This window comes from Poromitra crassiceps (genome assembly GCF_964638095.1).
Source record: "Poromitra crassiceps genome assembly, chromosome: 18".
NCBI lineage: Eukaryota > Metazoa > Chordata > Actinopteri > Beryciformes > Melamphaidae > Poromitra > Poromitra crassiceps.
The window spans coordinates 31,193,559-31,213,110 of record NC_139636.1 but is presented as its reverse complement, the minus strand read 5'-3'; the positions used below and the strand labels follow the sequence as shown (position 1 = coordinate 31,213,110).

At 44.2% G+C, this 19,552-nt stretch overlaps 1 protein-coding gene across 1 annotated transcript in view; it reads right to left on the bottom strand.

The window, feature by feature from the left end:
- zc3h18 (zinc finger CCCH-type containing 18) overlaps positions 1-19,552 on the bottom strand; it is a 79,283-nt gene that overhangs the window by 40,820 nt on the left and 18,911 nt on the right. The window contains exons 9-10 of the mRNA XM_083654909.1: positions 18,515-18,635; positions 15,987-16,291 (exon numbers count right to left, since the gene is read on the bottom strand). Of these exons, the coding sequence (XP_083511035.1) occupies positions 15,987-16,291; positions 18,515-18,635 (426 nt within the window). The remainder of the gene's footprint in view (positions 1-15,986; positions 16,292-18,514; positions 18,636-19,552) is intronic.

The window sequence follows — 19,552 nt, the reverse complement described above, 5'->3', positions numbered from 1 at the left end:
CCTTGAGCCTAAGTGAATGTTTAAGGCGAATCTGATGAAATTCCGTCAAGGCGTTCCTCAGATATGGCGTTAACAAACATCCGTACGGACGGACATCCGTACGGACGGACAGCCGTACGGACGGCCGGCCGGCCGGCCGTACGTACGGACGGACAACCCGGATCCATAATGCCTTCGGCCTGGCTTCGCCGGCGGAGGCATAAAAAGGCCAACTCCACTAAACGTGACGTGTGGGCAGTGTTAAACAAGCGCACCCTATCCCCAGTTCAGAGAAGCAGAGTAGAGCGGAGGCGGAGTCGGGGAGAAGTCATTTGTGTTGTGAAAATGTTAAGAGAAAGACACAACTTCACATTCTTTCCTTGTTTTCAACCCAACGTGAGTCATGAACAAGTCTTCAACTGTGAATTCAACTCGCCTGTTTACATGAAGTCGCTATTTTGACTCTAGTCTACAGGTAGCAAAAGAGGTTCAGGAATAATAACAGCCCCGCTAGACTAGTCCTGGGCTGCTCACGTAGATCTAGTGTGGTTGATATGCATCATGCACATCTCTCATGGCTTAGTGTTGAGGAAAGACTTTCCGCCAACCTACTCATATTTTTTCATAGAGTGATTCTCCGACTCCGCCCATCCCTCTCCCAATCCAGCACAGAAGTTTTGCTCCATGCATTTGTAACATCCAGGATTGACTACTGTAACTCTGTTCTCTCCGGCCTCCCCACCAAACTCCTCAACCGACTCCAGCTCATACAGAACTCTGCCGCCCGGATCATTACCCGCACTAAATCCTCTGATCACATCACCCCCATTCTCATCCAACTCCACTGGCTCCCTGCTCCATACAGAATTAACTACAAAATCCTCCTGCTCACTTATAAAGCTCTCAACCACCAAGCACCCATCTACCTCTCTGACCTCCTGCACGACTACACCCCCTCCCGTTCCCTGCGCTCCTCCACTGCTGGTCTCCTCACTGTCCCTTCACACCGCCTCACTACCATGGGTGCAAGGGCCTTCAGCTGCACTGCCCCCAAGCTCTGGAATTCCCTACCCCCACACATCCGACAGTCCGACACCATCACAACATTCAAATCCCACCTCAAAACCCACCTGTTCAAACTGGCCTATTCCCTGTAATTAATGTCACTTTTCCCCAACCATCTGCATTTTCCTTCCTTCTTAGCTATGTTTTATTCCTGCTGTTATTTGCCCTGTTTTTAATATGTATATGTTCTTATTATGTGAAACTGTTTTTATATGCACTGTAAGGCGACCTTGGGTGTTCTGAAAGGCGCCTCCAAATAAAATGTATTATTATTATTATTTATTACTAACCCAGACTCCTGAATTTCTTCACAATAACATAATTTATAGTTCAAATATACACACACACTCCACCAGAAGGGCAAATGGAGGACAGATTACTTTACCCCGACCTAGGTCTAACTACTTAAGGAAGGCTGTTTTTTATAGGGCTATAGTCTCATGGAACTGTCTTCCTGGTGACATTCGTTCCATCACAGGAAAGGCAGGTTTTTAAAAAGAAACTTCGATTTGATTTATTTTCACACTAACTTGTATTTGATCTTATCTCTTGTCATAGTTTGTGATGTCTGTTTTAGAGGCTGAAAGTATCCGATCATTGCAGTAATGTTCTATTTGAGTCTACCGTAAATTCCGGACTATAAGCCGCACCGGTGTATAAGCCGCACCTGCAAAGTTGACTATTTTTTTCTTATATAAGCCGCACCGGACTATAAGCCGCGGGTGTTTTAACACGTTAAGTGCCATAGCCGAGATAATTCGTCTTACATAATCCAACGCTTGAGTGCCAGAGCCGAAATAACTCGTCTTACATAAACATTTTTTTTTTTTGACGGTGGGACATCAATCAACAACTTTTACATCTTCGAGATCACTATTGGAGCAAGAGAATGTGTATAATCTATTTTACCGACCCACTAAGTGTTGACAGTGCTCCCCCAGACGAGCGAAATCAAAGAAAAAACTGCCGCGGGAGCAAGCCATTCAAGGAAATGGCGAGGCGATTTTACAGTAATCCATTCCACACTTGTCTTGCCCGAGAGCGGCCGCGCAGGCAGCCGCACACAGAGAGCGGAGAGCGATTTGCAAAATAGATTATAGGTGAAACACACTTTGAAACACCTCAGAAAGGCCAGAATCAACATCTGCCCATCGCCCACGCATTCCCCGGCCCATCTTGACTCGCACAAGGAGCGTCCGCACGCAGGCAGGCAGGCAGCAGCAACGCGCTTCTGACACGCCCGCTGTAGAGCCAGGAGGAAGGAGGAGAAGACACACGGAGGGAGGAGTTTGAATGAGAGGGGTGTTTCCTGTTGTTATGGAGGAAATTACTGTTCAAAACTATTGTTTAGAATGTCTGACGGTCTTACTGATGCCAAAAATGAATGGTTAAAGTGACTGTTCTGTCGAATTTCACAAAAAGCCATTTATCTCTGAATAAATTTCCAGACGCTGAAACCATGCTGTACTCAACGGCTAATATCTACATAACTACTAACTCTGCAAACTAACTCTTTTAGACAGAGAAAGCACACATTCTATTAGTTATTTTTAGATGATTGGTGTTCATGAATTCTTAACAGAAAATAATCCTCGGCTCTTGTAAAATGAGCCAGAATCCTCAAAAAAAACCCTGGCACAACTTACCTACAGGATGAAAAAATGGCTGGCACTCAATGTGTTAAAGGCCGGGTTTACCGTGGGGAACATGAATATATATTAATTCTTAAAAAATCTTAAATTTCGAATCCGTTGAAATTTTTGAAATTGCTTGTTCACAGCCAGAGAAAAAAAAAATGAAAAAAAAAAAAAAAAAAAAAAAAAAAAATGGGCCAGGTGACGCGTTTCGACGCGAAACGCGTCACCTGGCCCAATTTTTTTTTTTTTTTTTTTTTTTTTTTTTTTGGGGAACATTACCATGTTCCTTAAAACATTACCATGGTAATTACCATTACCACATTACCATGTTCCCCACGGTAAACCCGGCCTTTAATGGTATTTTATTTTATTTTTATTTTTTTTGTGTTTTAATGTTTAATTACCATATGTAAGGGTTCATGCACAGAGGGGATTGTCGGGAAAGAGATGGCTGTTTGAGGAAGCTCCCATTTATTAACATTTCAACAAAACAACATAACACAACACCACCTGTGTTGTTTTTTACAGTGCACACAGTGTCATACAGTGTGGTGAAAAGAGGGCAAGAGAGGAAATTAAAACTTATTATAGTTATATAGGATTTATAGTTAGAAAGAGTGCTAAAAAAAGAGAGATTTTTTTTTTTTTTTTTTTTTTAATCCATAGATAAGCCGCACCGTTATATAAGCCGCAGGGGCCAAAAAAGGCCAAAAAACGGGAAAAAAGGTGCGGCTTATAGTCCGGAATTTACGGTAGTTATACTTTTTACTATTTTCTTAAATGTTTCTTCTTTTATCTTTTCTCTTGCTCTATGTGACATGTTTCTATTCTCTCACTCTACGTGACGTGTTTCTATTCTATTTGATTGTTTGTCTGACACATGTAATGTATTTGTTGTCTTGGACCCCAGGAAGACTATCTGACGCCTAGGCCTTTTTAATCAACAATAAACAATAACAATGGACTAACCTGAATCTCCACATGGAAACTGAAAGCATCACGCCGAGCTATTATGAAAACACAAATAAAACTATATGCAAAATAAATCACCACAATGGAAATGTGATACGTGTGCTGCATTATGGGGAACAACCCTGATGACGTGATAAACCTCTACAATGTATTGGGACCATATGTGAGCTGGAGCCGTTTGTTTGTTCTACACCGGCAGAGAGGCGGGACTCTACGACGTATGGGAGTTTCCAGAGAGTCCAGGGCTCCATGTTTACTAATGAGTCAAGGCTCTTTGAGCATCTGTCTCAATATTGGTTGAAGGAAATGAACATGTTGGATTGGATATTCCCACCGAGAAAAGGACTGGTGTCGTGTTACACAAAACTCACTTCCATGCTTTGTGAGCCCCGCCTCTATCCCACTGATACCTGATGCAGCATTTGTGTGTATATCCCTTTAAGACCGCGTGACGCGGTTCGCGGTCTTAAAGGGATACACACACACAAATGAGGGACATACACACAAATGCTGCATCAGGTGTCAATGGGCTATATCAGGTGGCCGCTCGGCTCCGGCTGGGATATGGCATTCCGGCAGGTGCCAGAATAATGCTTCAGGTTCCTATTCGCCTCGTGTTCCAACACAGGGCTCAGCCAGTTACTTCCTATTGTGTTGACACTTCCTGTGACAGTACAGTTACTAGTGAGCAGGTCAAACAGCCGGTGTTTGGAACAGGAAGTCATAACACAACTGGGTCAAGTGGGCGGGGCTACATAAGGTGAATTACACCCAGTGTTTGCCCGAGGATGGAGGTTTTTTCCCCTTCAGATCCAGCCCCCGCCCCCACCCCCCCCCCCCCACACACACACACACACACACACGTCACACACACGTCACACACACACCTTTTCTGCCCAATTGTACTTGGCCAATCCCCCCTGCTGTCCCGGACATTGCTCCACCCTCCCTTGGCCGAACTGGGGAGAGTTGTAGATTAGCACATGCTTCCTCCGATACATGTGCAGTCAAAATTATTTGTTCATAAGATGCATCGCGATGCATCGAATCGAAGAGAGATTAATCATTTGTTTAATATTTATGTTGATATTCAGATTTTAAAGCACTTTCTAAAAAAAAAAAGGGGAGTTGATATTTATCCGACTGTTTGTATATTAATTGATGAAAAAGTAGCCATATATAGAAAATGGAGGGTGTGATACTGGGAACTGTGATAGTTGGAGCTGCATGGAGATGTGTCATGGAATTGAATGGAATCGTTGACAGATTCATCGTAATCAAATCGTGAGGCCAGTGAAGTTTGAATCATAGCCCCAATATGCAGTCGTCAGCCGATTCTTGTCAAAAATAATAATAATAATAATCATATTTCAGCCGCGGTGTAACGTTGCATAATACCTGTAGGGGAAACACTGACACCAGACTGCCTTGTGCTGTTCACTAGACTGATCTCATATGTATGTAACACGGGATTAAAGCATTAGACTAACACCAATATAAAGGATAAGGACAGACACACAACTGAACATACATCCCTGCATAAACAAATAACATGAGTGACGTGCTTGTGTGAGTGTAAATACACACACACACCTCTGAATGAGAAATTCCACAGGTGTGATGCAAGAACAGGTGTGATGCAAGAACAAACATCCAGAAGAGGTCACGGTACAACTCCTGCGGCTAAAAATAGAACAACGCTAGAGCTATTTATAGCGCAAGCGAAACGTGATCCCTATTAGAACAGAATGTCCTTTGAGGAAGGAGTGAAAGAATAAAGGATGCAGGATGCATTGAGCAAACAAAAGAGCACGCATCACAAAAGCTCTGGGATATTTGATGACATAATATATGGAAGTTCAATATTTTGGCTTGCGGGACCTTTTGGAAAAACACACAGTCCGATCTGGAAGGAAGTGGCTCAAGTGTTTACACAAGCTTCAACTATAACTAGAACGACCGCAACGCGGACTTATGCCTCCGCCATTAGTTCATTCTGGAGTCCAAATCGCCATTTGAGGCAAATTGGAAGAAATTCCGTCAAGGCGCACCTGTGATGTTGCGTTAACAAGCTTGAAAATGGCGTTCGAGAGCTCACCTTGACCTTTGACCACCAAAATGTAATCAGATCATCCTTGAGTCCAAGTCGATGTTTGAGACAAGTTTGATTAAATTCCGTCAAGGCATTCCTGAGATATCACGTTAACAAGCTTGAAAATGGCGTTTGAGAAGTCACAGTGACCTTGACCTTTGACTTTTGACCACCAAAATCGAATCAGTTCATCCTTGAGTCTAAGTAGATGTTTGAGGCAAATTTGATGAAATTCCGTCAAGGTATTCATGAGATATCGCGTTAACAAGCTGGAAAATGGCGTTCGAGAGGTCACAGTGACCTTGACCTTTGACCACCAAAATCTAATCAGTTCATCCTTGAGTCCAAGTCGATGTTTGAGACAAGTTTGATTAAATTCCGTCAAGGCATTCCTGAGATATCGCGTTAACAAGCTCGAAAATGGCGTTCGAGAGGTCACAGTGACCTTGACCTTTGACCTTTGACCACCAAAATCTAATCAGTTCATCCTTGAGTCCAAGTCGATGTTTGAGACAAGTTTGATTAAATTCCGTCAAGGCATTCCTGAGATATCGCGTTAACAAGCTTGAAAATGGCGTTCGAGAGGTCACAGTGACCTTGACCTTTGACCTTTGACCACCAAAATCTAATCAGTTCATCCTTGAGTCCAAGTCGATGTTTGAGACAAGTTAGATTAAATTCCGTCAAGGCATTCCTGAGATATCGCGTTAACAAGCTTGAAAATGGCGTTCGAGAGGTCACAGTGACCTTGACCTTTGACCTTTGACAACCAAAATCTAATCAGATCATCCTTGAGTCTAAGTCGATGTTTGAGACAAATTTGATGAAATTCCGTCAAGGCATTCCTGAGATATCGCGTTAACAAACATCGTACGGACGGACGGACGGACGGCCGTACGGACGGACGGACGGACGTACGTACGGACGGACAACCCGGATCCATAATGCCTCCGGCCTGGCTATCGCCGGCGGAGGCATAATAAAAATCAATGTGATGTGGATTGTGCACAAACGGGAGTGAAAATGAAATCAACTGAATTCACTATACAACAAAATAAAATAAAAACAGAGAAGCAGGGAAACTACAGCTTTCAGCAAGTTAAGACTCAAATGCCAAATTGAAAAAGGTTTAAGACCAATTTCACCCCAAAATAAGTTAAAATAAACAAACAAAACAAAAAACTGGATTTTGAGACTTTCCATGAGGACTTGAAAGGTATTTATCATGGTGATTTGTTGTGTTTGTGCACAGGTGGTCGACTCTTGACACTGGGACTGGGTTCTGTTTAATTTTAGACAACGTACTTATCTGCAATTTAGTTTCAATGAGGGAATATCCCTATTGTACATGAGGAATGACACGTACCTTTTAGGTTACCTGAACTGAGCACCGTCCTGTGTTTCAGCGCCAGCTGCCAATTCTTCACTTCAGAGGCAGAACTGCAGCCAAAAACTGATGCCAAAAACACAAACTGCCTCACAATACAACCACCCTCACGCCAAAAACACAAACTGCCTCACAATACAACCACCCTCACGCCAAAAACACAAACTGCCTCACAATACAACCACCCTCACGCCAGAAACACAAACTGCCTCACAATACAACCACCCTCACGCCAGAAACACAACAAAGCATCAGTTGCATATGTTGAAAATGCACCGGCTGTTTTCAACGCTTAAACGCACACTGAACTTGGTTGATATTGCCTGCTGCTGGCGGCTCAAGCCAGCAGAGTCAGACGTACGTAAATTCAATAATAATAATAATAATAATGATTGGATTTATATAGCGCCTTTCCAAGTGCTCAAAGCGCTTCACAGAATCATTATTCGTTCACACCATTCGTACCGGTGGTTCGAGAGCGTGGCAGCCACACATCGGTGCTCAACGGCCCCTCCGACCACCATCATTCATGTCTACATTCATACCAATCATACGAGGCAAGGAGGGTTAAGTGTCTTGCCCAAGGACACAACGACAGCAGCTGGGAGGGAGCGGGGATCGAACCGCCAACCCTTGCGTCATTGGCCGACCCGCTCTACCTCCTGAGCTAAAGCCGCCCCAGAAATGGAATCAATCAATCAATCAATGGAAATCAATGGTGAGATCAGAAATTGACTGTGCAACACCGAGAGTCTGGGAGCGAATAAAACGTGTAGGTACATTGTTAGTTGTGTAGTCGAGGCCATATGTACGCTCAGGCAGTATACAAGCCAATCATACTGGGATGAGTCCATGAAATGACTTCTAATGAGGAGCAGGCATGGGTCGATTTCCAGTTTTACCGGTTCGGTGTACGAACGGCAGCTACTGTAAGTGCCTCAAGTTGATCTTTAGGGGAAAATAACTGAATTACATTTCAACACGTTTCCAAATGTTTTCCAAATGTTTGTGTTACGCTTTTGACAATGACTGTACTGAGATGATGAGATAATGGTCCATGTTGCCTCAGTAAGACCAATGATTCAGTCAAAACTGAAACCAACGAGACACGCCCTGTCAGAAGACAGATACCCTAGTAGTCTTCCATCTTGGTGTGGTTGCTTAAGCCGAAAACATGCTTGTGCGTCGGCCTCGACCTGGGGCCTTGACCTGGAGCCTTGACCTGGAGCCTTGACCTGGGGCCTTGACCTGGGGCCTTGACCTGGAGCCTTGACCTGGAGCCTTGACCTGGAGCCTTGACCTGGAGCCTTGACCTGGAGCCTTGACCTGGGGCCTTGACCTGGAGCCTTGACCTGGGGCCTTGACCTGGAGCCTTGACCTGGAGCCTTGACGTGGAGCCTTGACCTGGAGCCTTGACGTGGAGCCTTGACCTGGGGCCTTGACCTGGAGCCTTGACCTGGGGCCTTGACCTGGAGCCTTGACCTGGAGCCTTGACGTGGAGCCTTGACCTGGGGCCTTGACCTGGAGCCTTGACGTGGAGCCTTGACCTGGGGCCTTGACCTGGAGCCTTGACCTGGGGCCTTGACCTGGGGCCTTGACCTGGGGCCTTGACCTGGGGCCTCGACCTGGGGCCTCGACCTGGGGCCTTGACCTGGAGCCTCGACCTGGAGCCTTGACCTGGAGCCTTGACCTGCCTTGACCTGGAGCCTTGACCTGGAGCCTTGACCTGGGGCCTTGACCTGGGGCCTTGACCTGGAGCCTTGACCTGGAGCCTTGACCTGGAGCCTTGCCGACGGCAGCTAGACCTATATGCTCAAACGTCAGCATGACGAGGGGTTGCAGGGGAGTCCCCAGCAAAATGAGTAAAACTGTGTGATTTCACTACGATTATAGACCATTACTGCATTTTACGCAGCCCAGTCTTCAATCAGGCCACCATTGGATGAGTATGTTTGAGAATGCATCTCCAAGCAGTTAGTCAAAGGAAATAAGAGGATACAGTAGGTGTGTATTCAATTGGTGGTAGTTCTTGAAATTCAATGTAGTGACAAGAAATCACAGGCTTTGTGCTATATTAAAACATGCAAGTATCAGGTCCTGACGGATGGATCTCAATTTTAGCTATTTGTAGAATATTTTATTTGTAGAAAATGTAGAAAACAAGCCAACAAAACTTCAACATGTTGCATACTGTGCATAGATCTATTTGAAAAAATGACCAACTTCAAGTTGCCAAGTATGTCTGTCTGTGATAATTATTAGTTGTTGTTTTAATGGGGTTTTTTCCAGACAAGTCAAAACAAACTAACTATGTGGAGAAGTGTTAGTCATGCCAGACTAAGCAGCATCCCCAAAGGTGACTCCACTGAAAGAGAGAGGAATTCTACCTGGCTTCCACCGAGTGACTATTACCAGAGTGCTTCACGTCACTCGAGGTGGAAACAATGACAGTTGCTGACAGTGTGAACGTGACGTGAAGGATTGACATGACGGAAGGCCCGCGAGGAAAAGCTTCCTAGTCATGTTCCACTATTTCAAAAGTGCAAAACAGACATGCACAATAACAACAAAGCAGCTATGCCATGTGTCATACATGACCAATAACCACAGTCAGGGCGTGGAGGCTAAATCATTTTACTATTTAAGAGAACTTCCCTGAACGGGCTAGAAAAATAGATTTTGAATCAGTCTCCAGCCATGAGGTGACTGTGTTGCTCTATAATAATAAGCATAGCAGGTAGAGAGGGAGGGGAGAGAGAGGGACAGAGAGAGAAGGGGGGAGGAGGGGCATGGAGGGAGCTGTGTACAAAGAGACGTCACCTTAGTGAATCATGTATGCTAATGCTACGCTGACACGTTTTACAACTTCAGCAAAATGTCCACACGCTTTTTCCAGACGTTTTATCAACTTCCTTTCAAACCTCCAGCATGACACTGACATCATTTGACTCCATGTGAACTGTTCCTCATTTGTGACTTCATCGAAATAAATGTCAGATTTGCTCATCTCTACTGCAAATAACACCATAGTGATTCAACCTATATATCCAGTTCATGATGCTTTTACATTTGCGCTGATGAAGCGGCCGGTGTCTGGTGGCTCTTTCCCAGGGCAAATCCTTAGGCGCACAGGAGGGAGTGAATAGTACAACTGAGTAGTTGGGGTGCCCTGGGGCAGGGTGGGAATAGAACAACTGAGTAGTTGGGGTGCCCTGGGGCAGGGTGGGAATAGAACAACTGAGTAGTTGGGGTGCACTGGGGCAGGGTGGGAATAGAACAACTGAGTAGTTGGGGTGCCCTGGGGCAGGGTGGGAATTTCACGGAGGCCATGGCCGCTGTTGCCCCTCCAACTGTGGCAATGATGCCCTGAGATCCCTAGGGCCACCATGGCAGCTGTGCCCTGCTACCAGTCTGCTACTGTCAGTTGCTTTAACAGCATCAGTGGTCTCAGTGTAATGTAGACATTTACTTTTTGGGGGGATTGTGGCTCTTGCAAAGCTTTTAGGAGGAGTAGGGCAAGTCTTAGGTTGAGTACCACTGATGTAGCCTGACAGAATAGGTAGGGCTGTCCCAAATGACTAGTTTCTTCTCAATTAATCTAACGACTATTTTTTCCGATTAGTCGATTAATCCAACGATTATTTTTTAAGAAATATACTGAACCTCAAATTCAAAAGGATCGCTGACGGATGAATGTTTCAACCGGACTAAAAGGCAGTTAAGATAATCAATGGCAATTAAGTGTTTTCATTAGTGTCGGGGCAAGGAAAGTCATTGAAATGATTTAACTGACATTAATTGAAGGGCATGGATGCCAGGGGAGACGTAAAACCATTATGTCTCCCTCCTATTTTAGGATGAAAAGGTGACTGGCAGAATGCAAAAAAATACAAATAAAAATAAAAAGGGGGCGGAGTCAGAGTGAGCATGAGCAGTGAGAGCCTACAATGGCAGCATAAAGAAAAGAAACTCAAACGTCATCAACAGAAAATCCAAGGAGAAAGACGTCACAGTACTTTGGACTGGACACACTGTTTGATTGACAGGTGATATCTGCCCGCTGCATCAGAATGTGCACCTCCAAAAATCACAGATAGGCATTAGCACCGTTGAGGCATGTTGCACACTTCATACCAACTTGGATAATGTTTTGGATCACAGCGCACGCTGCAAACATCTCGGGGAAGTCTCGCTGATTCACCTCTGGTTCATCATCAGAAACCGCAGGGACCGGATTTACCACTGGAGGTGCTGACAGGTCTGCCCACACACGTCCCCCCCAAGCCGGCCCATTGCCAAGAATAAGATCCACTCCCTCCACTGGAAGCAACACCAGTCAACTATAGGGGTGGGAATCGCTGAGTAGCTCACGATACGATATCGTCACGATACTTGGCCCCCGATAACGATATTATCACGATACAGCGATACTGCGATAATCGATATATTGGAAGACGATACATCACGATACCTGTGTAACTGAAGAGAAAAAAAATACCCCTAAAAGGCAAGAAGCAGGTATTATGTATTTATTAGCAGAATTGACATGAACTCTCTCAGAGTTCACTCACTCACTCATACCATTTTCGATACCACGGAGGAAAAGTTACACATTAAGTCTTTTTATTATTATTATTAAAACAAGAAAACCTATATAACCTACCTACCTATATAATTTCTAAAAGATATTAATGATCAAACATTTCCATTCATGTAGCCTACAGTATTTATGTTTTTGTTTCAACTACAAACATAAATAAACGTCAACTTGAAACTATGTTTCAACTACCACACACAGCATAATATTTTAGCCTGTTTATTAAATTTTTTTTTTTTTTTTTTTTTTTTTTTTTTAATAAACATATCGATACTTGGTGCCAGTGTATCGATAACGTATCGCAAGTGGAAATATCGCGATACCGTGAGTATCGATATTTTGTCCCACCCCTAGTCAACTACGTAACTCAACAGACGTAACTCCCCGTAACAGCACTTCCTGGTGCTTTACTTGCAGGACTGAGATCCAAGGTAAACAGCCGAGTGTAAAAAGTGATCTGGAGTCAGGGGGAGGGGCTTCACTTCACCTTTCTGCCAGTATCAAGGTAAACAAGCTGAGTGTAAAAAGTGATCTGGAGTCAGGGGGAGGGGCTTCACTTCACCTTTCTGCCAGTATCAAGGTAAACAAGCTGAGTGTAAAAAGTGATCTGGAGTCAGGGGGAGGGGCTTCACTTCACCTTTCTGCCAGTATCAAGGTAAACAGCCGAGTGTAAAAAGTGATCTGGAGTCAGGGGGAGGGGCTTCACTTCACCTTTCTGCCAGTATCAAGGTAAACAAGCTGAGTGTAAAAAGTGATCTGGAGTCAGGGGGAGGGGCTTCACTTCACCTTTCTGCCAGTATCAAGGTAAACAAGCTGAGTGTAAAAAGTGATCTGGAGTCAGGGGGAGGGGCTTCACTTCACCTTTCTGCCAGTATCAAGGTAAACAAGCTGAGTGTAAAAAGTGATCTGGAGTCAGGGGGAGGGGCTTCACTTCACCTTTCTGCCAGTATCAAGGTAAACAAGCTGAGTGTAAAAAGTGATCTGGAGTCAGGGGGAGGGGCTTCACTTCACCTTTCTGCCAGTATCAAGGTAAACAAGCTGAGTGTAAAAAGTGATCTGGAGTCAGGGGGAGGGGCTTCACTTCACCTTTCTGCCAGTATCAAGGTAAACAGCCGAGTGTAAAAAGTGATCTGGAGTCAGGGGGTATTTGTGATTTAAGCCTGATGTAGTCAGGCATGTATTAGACATGTGGAGCGACTCTCCTCAAATGACAGCGAGACACAAGAGCTTGCTGAGCAAACTAAATCCACTTCTCGTGAACAAACAGGAAGTACATTGTTTTAGTTGCATTATCCTGACATCATTCTATAACGTCCCTCTGCATTATCCTGACATCATTCTGCTAAATGCATTTGATGATGTATTGTGAATAAAGGTGAGGGGGAACAGGAATGCTGCTGTGTGATGTGATTTGATGGGGAAGTGGAAGTACAAAGTTTTCCCTGTGCTTTTCCTCACGGCAGCCTTTCTGAAAGGTCATCTTAGGTCATCTGGACCTAAGTAACATCATCTGTGAACAGTGTTGAGCAAGTTACTTTCAAAATGTAATATACTACATATTACTAGTTACTTTCATTCTAAAGTAATACGTTACTTTACAATATTACTGTCTGTGAGTAGAGTAACTCGTTACTTATTACACTACTTTTCATTACTTTTACCAAAACAACAGCAGCAGCAGAATGACATCGCCGCCCCGGAGCCATCCCGAAAAATAATTTCAACCGCCTTGAAGTCAGTGTAAACAATCCAAAATTGTAAATGTAATTCTTTTCCTTTGTTATTGTCATCTATAGTGGTTATTTGCATAAAAACACAGTTTGATTAGGCAATGATTGTATCTTTTTTAAATATGTGCTTTAATTTATTTATTTTTAACTCAATTTGTAACTTGAGTTACTTGACAAAGTAACTGGTATAATATTACTCAAATCCTATAAGTAATAAGTTATTATTACTGAGTTACTGCTAAAAGTAATATATTACATGTAATATGTTACTTTTGTAACGAGTTATCCCCAACACGGTCTGTGAGTAAATAAATAGGCTTAATCTTTAACAGGGATTCGTGTTTATGTGTATGACATTTACACAAGATGGGTATGAGATGAAACACTGGTTCTGGAAAAAAACGTTACAAATCAGGCACCGCAACATAAGGTTGTGCGATGCATCATGCCACCCGAATAGCCATCGCGATGGTTCCACAGAGAAACATCGTGGTGGACGATGGCAGCGTCGTTGACGGGGGAGGGGGGGGGGGGGGGGGGGGGGGCGGGGCCGTGGGGGTGTTAATGAATGATTTATGACGTCGTTGCGGTGCCGTTTGGCTGTGCTGCTGCAGTGCATGTTCACGTTTACAACAGGACAGCTGAGCTTTACATGTCATGAGAGACCAGCGGGCTTGGATAGGCTACTACTAACAGCACAGAGCCAGGCGATTCAAACAGTAGGCTATCACTACCAGCAATATTGAAAGGCGCAAAACAAATAACATCAATGTTACAGATCCTGACCAACAACGTGTGTGTGTTGAATTTAACTAGCTGGCAGAAAATGGGCAGAATTACTGGCGGCTAACGTTAGCTTCATGTGGGCTCAGGTTGGAAGCTAACATGACGTTAAGGAGAGATAGAAACACAGCAGCAGCAGTCTATGTAAGGGAGCGACTTCATGGAAACAGGCAGGTTGAATTCACAGTTGAAGACTTGTAACGTTACTCACATTGAGCTGAAAGCAGTTAAGAACGTGAAGTTTCTTCTTTGTCTTAACATTTTCACAACACAACCAACTTCTGCTATATCCTCCCCCCCTCTCCGCTCTACCGTTTCTCTGTACTGGGCACAGGGTGCGCTTGTTTAAGGCCGCCCGCGCGTCACGGTTGAGTGGAGTTGGCCTTTTTTTATTATTAAATCTGCAACATTTTAATACGAACAGATAATTTAATCACGATGGTCCGATGTAGAAGGCTCAGAGGTCGACGGGGGTCAGACCATCGACAATGGCCGATGCCATCGTCCATCGTGCCAACCCTACTGCAACAATAATGCACAGATCTGACACTAAACATGGTCTCAATCCCGGGCTGATCACTGGCCTGCAGACAGACGTCAAACCAAAACCATTCATCAGACTCGCTCGAGTACAGAAAGCGGATTACCAAAACCACCAATCATTAGGGCGGGACCATGTGACATTTTTGGGACTGATACCGATAATCAGATTAACTTCCCGATAACTTGTGACATCTGACAAATATATATATATATATTTTTTAAGCAAGACCGGTTCCCTCTTCTGAGTGATGCACTCACTTGTTAAAATGATACCAAAGTGCATATTTTCTGGAGAACTGAAGTCCAATATAATATTGATGAAAAAAGCTGTGGTGCGTGGAGGGGATACTTATAGTTTTGTCCTCTATTCGTCACTGTTTGGCTGTAACTTATGTTCTCATAATGTTTGTTTTAATTTTCTCTAGCAGTGATGGCCATGTCCTTGCTGTGGTGACGCATCACTGCAAATGTACAGGGACATAAAAATGCACATTGGAACTTGGAATACCCCAATCTAGGGTTGAGATTACATTTTGATGTGTTATGGAGGGCTATGGATTTGGAATTACTTGTCATTAACATTATCTATCGTGACAGCAGTCTCCAGTGGTGAACAGTGGCTACTAGATGTCAGTCTATGTACTGCACTCGCTAACTTTACATCTGAGTGTTGGGCAGTTTGACACGGAAAGAGGCGTTGCGATGTGCATGGCTAAATGACAGAGGGCTCTCTACTACGACCATGTGAATTTGTCAAATTCTAGATTCAAATGACACATTTTGAAATCATCTTCCTGTGCGAGCTGCCAAGATAAAGCCTGTGTAATGGGGAAACTACATTCAGCATGGCGACTGGGCCCTGGCTCTAGTCTAGACTCATGTGGATTGTCAAAGGTTTTGCTTGGTCCTACTTTTTGCAGACCAAGGTGTGTGTATCTCACCATCTGCTGGACAAATTGTGTATTGTCAAGGTGTCAGAAAACCCTACATGTGTTACTGCAGTATTTTGAATCATAATGACGGGACTATAGAAAGGGTTAGGGTTATCACTGGGTCCATCACCCTGGCTCTTTTATGTGTCATGTGGTGGCATCAAATCTAAACCTAAATCTAAAAAAGAAGTCTAAATTTTCACTTCTCATTTTTCGAGACGAGTGAAGTGGAGTCAAACCGGGCGTGGCTTCCCGTGCGTGACACTTACTTGGGTGGCAGGTTGATGGGGGGCGAGCGCGGCGGGTTGAGTTTGTCCAGCTCTTTCTTCTCCCTGGCTTCTCGCGGCGGCCCACCACGCATCCTCGGGGGCCTCTCCTTCTCTCCTCCTTCGCGGTTCTTCATCCGGTCCCTCTCCCACTCCTCCTTGCGGCGCATCCTCTCCTTCTCGCGCTCCCTCTCTCTCTCCCGCTCGCGCTCACGCTGCCGGCGCTCCCGCTCGCGGTGGTCCCTCTCGCGCTCACGGTCCCGGTGGCGCTCGCGGGGGTCACCGCGCTCTCCTCGCTCGCCACGCTCCTTTTCGGGACGGACACATCATGCGGATTTAATGAATCAGACCGTTGACACCGAGATTAAGAACCACTTTTTTCAGTGGGCACTGATGATGTCACAATGCCTATGACATCATCAGTGAGACAGTGATGTCAACTGCTGATGACATCATCCAATGTGGGACAAAGATTTAAACACACAGAGCCCACATACTCCCTTTTATATATCGTCGCTGTCGTTCCAGGACCTCGAATTTTCAAAACAGCAACCTTTCAGGAAGTTAAAAAAACCTGTTTGCTCTTAAAATACTGAACCAAACGTCGTCAAAGTTGGCACATGTCTTAATTATAGTTAGTTTCCGGCTGAATGTGTCATTACTTTATTAATATCTTACCTGGATAAGCTCAAATGATGTTGTTTATATTATCAGTCCGACTTGGAAGCACTTTCTCCCGGCCAGTCAAGCGGGAGAGAGTCGCATGCTCATGCACGAGCCCCCAAGCTCCAGGCCACGGGGGCGCGCGCAGGAGCAACAGCATTGCCCCTCGCCTCTCATGGCCGAGGCGGGGGCTTTCGCATGGGGTGAGAAATAGTCTGACATAACGTAGCGTTAACGTTACTTTATTCTCGTCAGAAAACACTCCGATTTGCATGTTAAAACAAGTTTGCAGCCTAGGAATAACTGGAAAACATTTGATTGATATATTAACGTCAGAGGAAGCCAGGATTAGTCAAAACGATATGAGAAATACACAGCACGTCTGCCGTGTGACTTTTCCGGGTTTAGTGTCCTGCGTGGGGGGGTACAGACAGAGGTAGGGGACGAATTTTCGAGGTTTGACTGACAGATTGAGGGCGAATGGCGTTACGAGATTTACTCACAAGATCGTTTTAATGCTTTTCCATTGGTTGCATTTGGTAAAAACCACACACAGACGTGAAGGGTGCCTAGTGGCACTGATTTATGACAAAAAGTAAAAAAGTGAAAAAAGGCACATTCGAGGTCCTGGCACAACAGTGACGATATGATGGATGATATTTGTGTGCCAATGAAAATATTTGAGGGGAATTCATGAATAAATACATAAATCCTTTTTTCTTGGGAGACATGGAGGAGGAAGAAAAAAACAACAGTATAAACTCATGTAGAGAGAGACCAGTTAAATTCAACTTTTAATCTCTTTACAGTGATTTCCCTGGAGAGGGTTGGATGCTCAGTGGCAGTGTTAGTTAGTGCCTTGCCTGAGCAAGGCACTAACTAACACTGCCACTGAGCAAGGCACTAACTAACACTGCCACTGAGCATCCAATCCTGTCTACATTCTTTAAAAGACACACAACAAAAACATACAACTGCTCTCCATGTCTTTCTGCCAGGATCTTTTTACTGTTATATACAGTTAACTTCCTTCATGATGAGACCCTTCAACTTTGACATTTTTGGAAGTTTTTGATAAATGGAGAGTACTTTAAAGCCGCCCTCCAGCCAGTGTTTCTACACGTTTACCAGTTCATGTTCTTTTTCACACACACTGTGTGGGCACTGCGTAATAGTTATACATCATCTGATTCTGTGATACGCTATTTGCAATAAGCTACATCGGCCAGAAACAGTATTCAGATGTTCCCCCGCAGCCGCAAAGGATAGATTAGCCCCATTAGCTTATAGAATTCTCAACAACCGGGTAACGGATTTGAAAAATGGAATGTAACCACTGAAATCAGCGTGACTTGTACTTGCTAGCTAGCGTTTCAGTTACGCCAGTGGCATTTTGAGCCCGGGGTAGCTTAGTGCAGCGGCAAGGCAGCGGGCTTGGTTGGCTAAGGTAGCTAACAGCTAGCTAGCTAGTTGAGATGCTCAGCCTGAGTCAGAATCAAAATGTCATCCGTGTAACTATAGTTCCACTAAATAGCCGTACGTAACCATCCCATTTTAGCAACTAAAAAGCAACTACTTTAGCAACTACTTTACATTTTTGAACTTGAGCACAAAATAAGTTATTTGTCCAAAAATATTTGGCGAACAGTGTGGCTAATCAACATGGTCAGGAAATGACTCGTAAAAATGAAATGACTCGTAAAAATGACGGAATACACTGGAGGGGGGCTTTAACCCATTGATACCTGATGCAGCATTTGTGTGTGTATCCCTTTAGGACTTAAAGGATTACACACACAAATGAGGGATATACACGCAAATGCTGCATCAGGTATCAATGGGTCAAGTTCACTGCTGAGCATACTCACATTGTAGGGGTATGGTAGAGGACCTTCTGTGTACTGCACTCTGAAGTTCTCGTACTGGCCGCCTCGCCACAGGGCCTCCATCTCATAGTCATAGTATGGGTCAGCAGCAGCGTATGGATCACTGCACAGGGAGACATGGTGTCACACATGGAGAGAACACTGCATTCTTTTGTCATGGCATTTCTGTTTCTGCTTCATTCAACATTTCACAGTGGAGAGAGGGAGAGAGAGAATGTGTCATCCAATACTGTAGAAAACATAAATATAATCGAATATTGGTAAGAGAAGTAAGAGGGAACCCCCCCCCATTTGATTAAATAAATACTTACAAACACTTTTCAAAGACAGTTAGTACTACATTATTATTAATTTCTATGATACTTTGGACGGGAAATGCAAAATATAAACAAAAAGTGACAATAGGTATTGGCGAATATATACAATTACGCTACTGTATTATACACCGTTACCGTTACTCTTTTTCATTTTTTTGTGATGTAAATTTTTTACTTTTGATCACATCTTTTGTACATTTTGTATGTTTATTTTATTTTGTCATTATTTTGGCTGTGAGCTATGAATTTAAGACTCATTTTAAAGTGATTTACTTTACATCCTTGTATTTACTCTATTGATTTGTGGTGTAGGTTATATGGAGGCGGGGGGGTCAGGTATGATTTGTGGTGTAGGTTATATGGAGGCGGGGGGGTCAGGTATGATTTGTGGTGTAGGTTATATGGAGGCGGGGGGGTCAGGTATGATTTGTGGTGTAGGTTATATGGAGGCGGGGGGGTCAGGTATGATTTGTGGTGTAGGTTATATGGAGGCGGGGGGGTCAGGTATGATTTGTGGTGTAGGTTATATGGAGGCGGGGGGGTCAGGTATGATTTGTGGTGTAGGTTATATGGAGGCGGGGGGGTCAGGTGTGATTTGTGGTGTAGGTTATATGGAGGCGGGGGGGTCAGGTATGATTTGTGGTGTAGGTTATATGGAGGCGGGGGGGTCAGGTATGATTTGTGGTGTAGGTTATATGGAGGC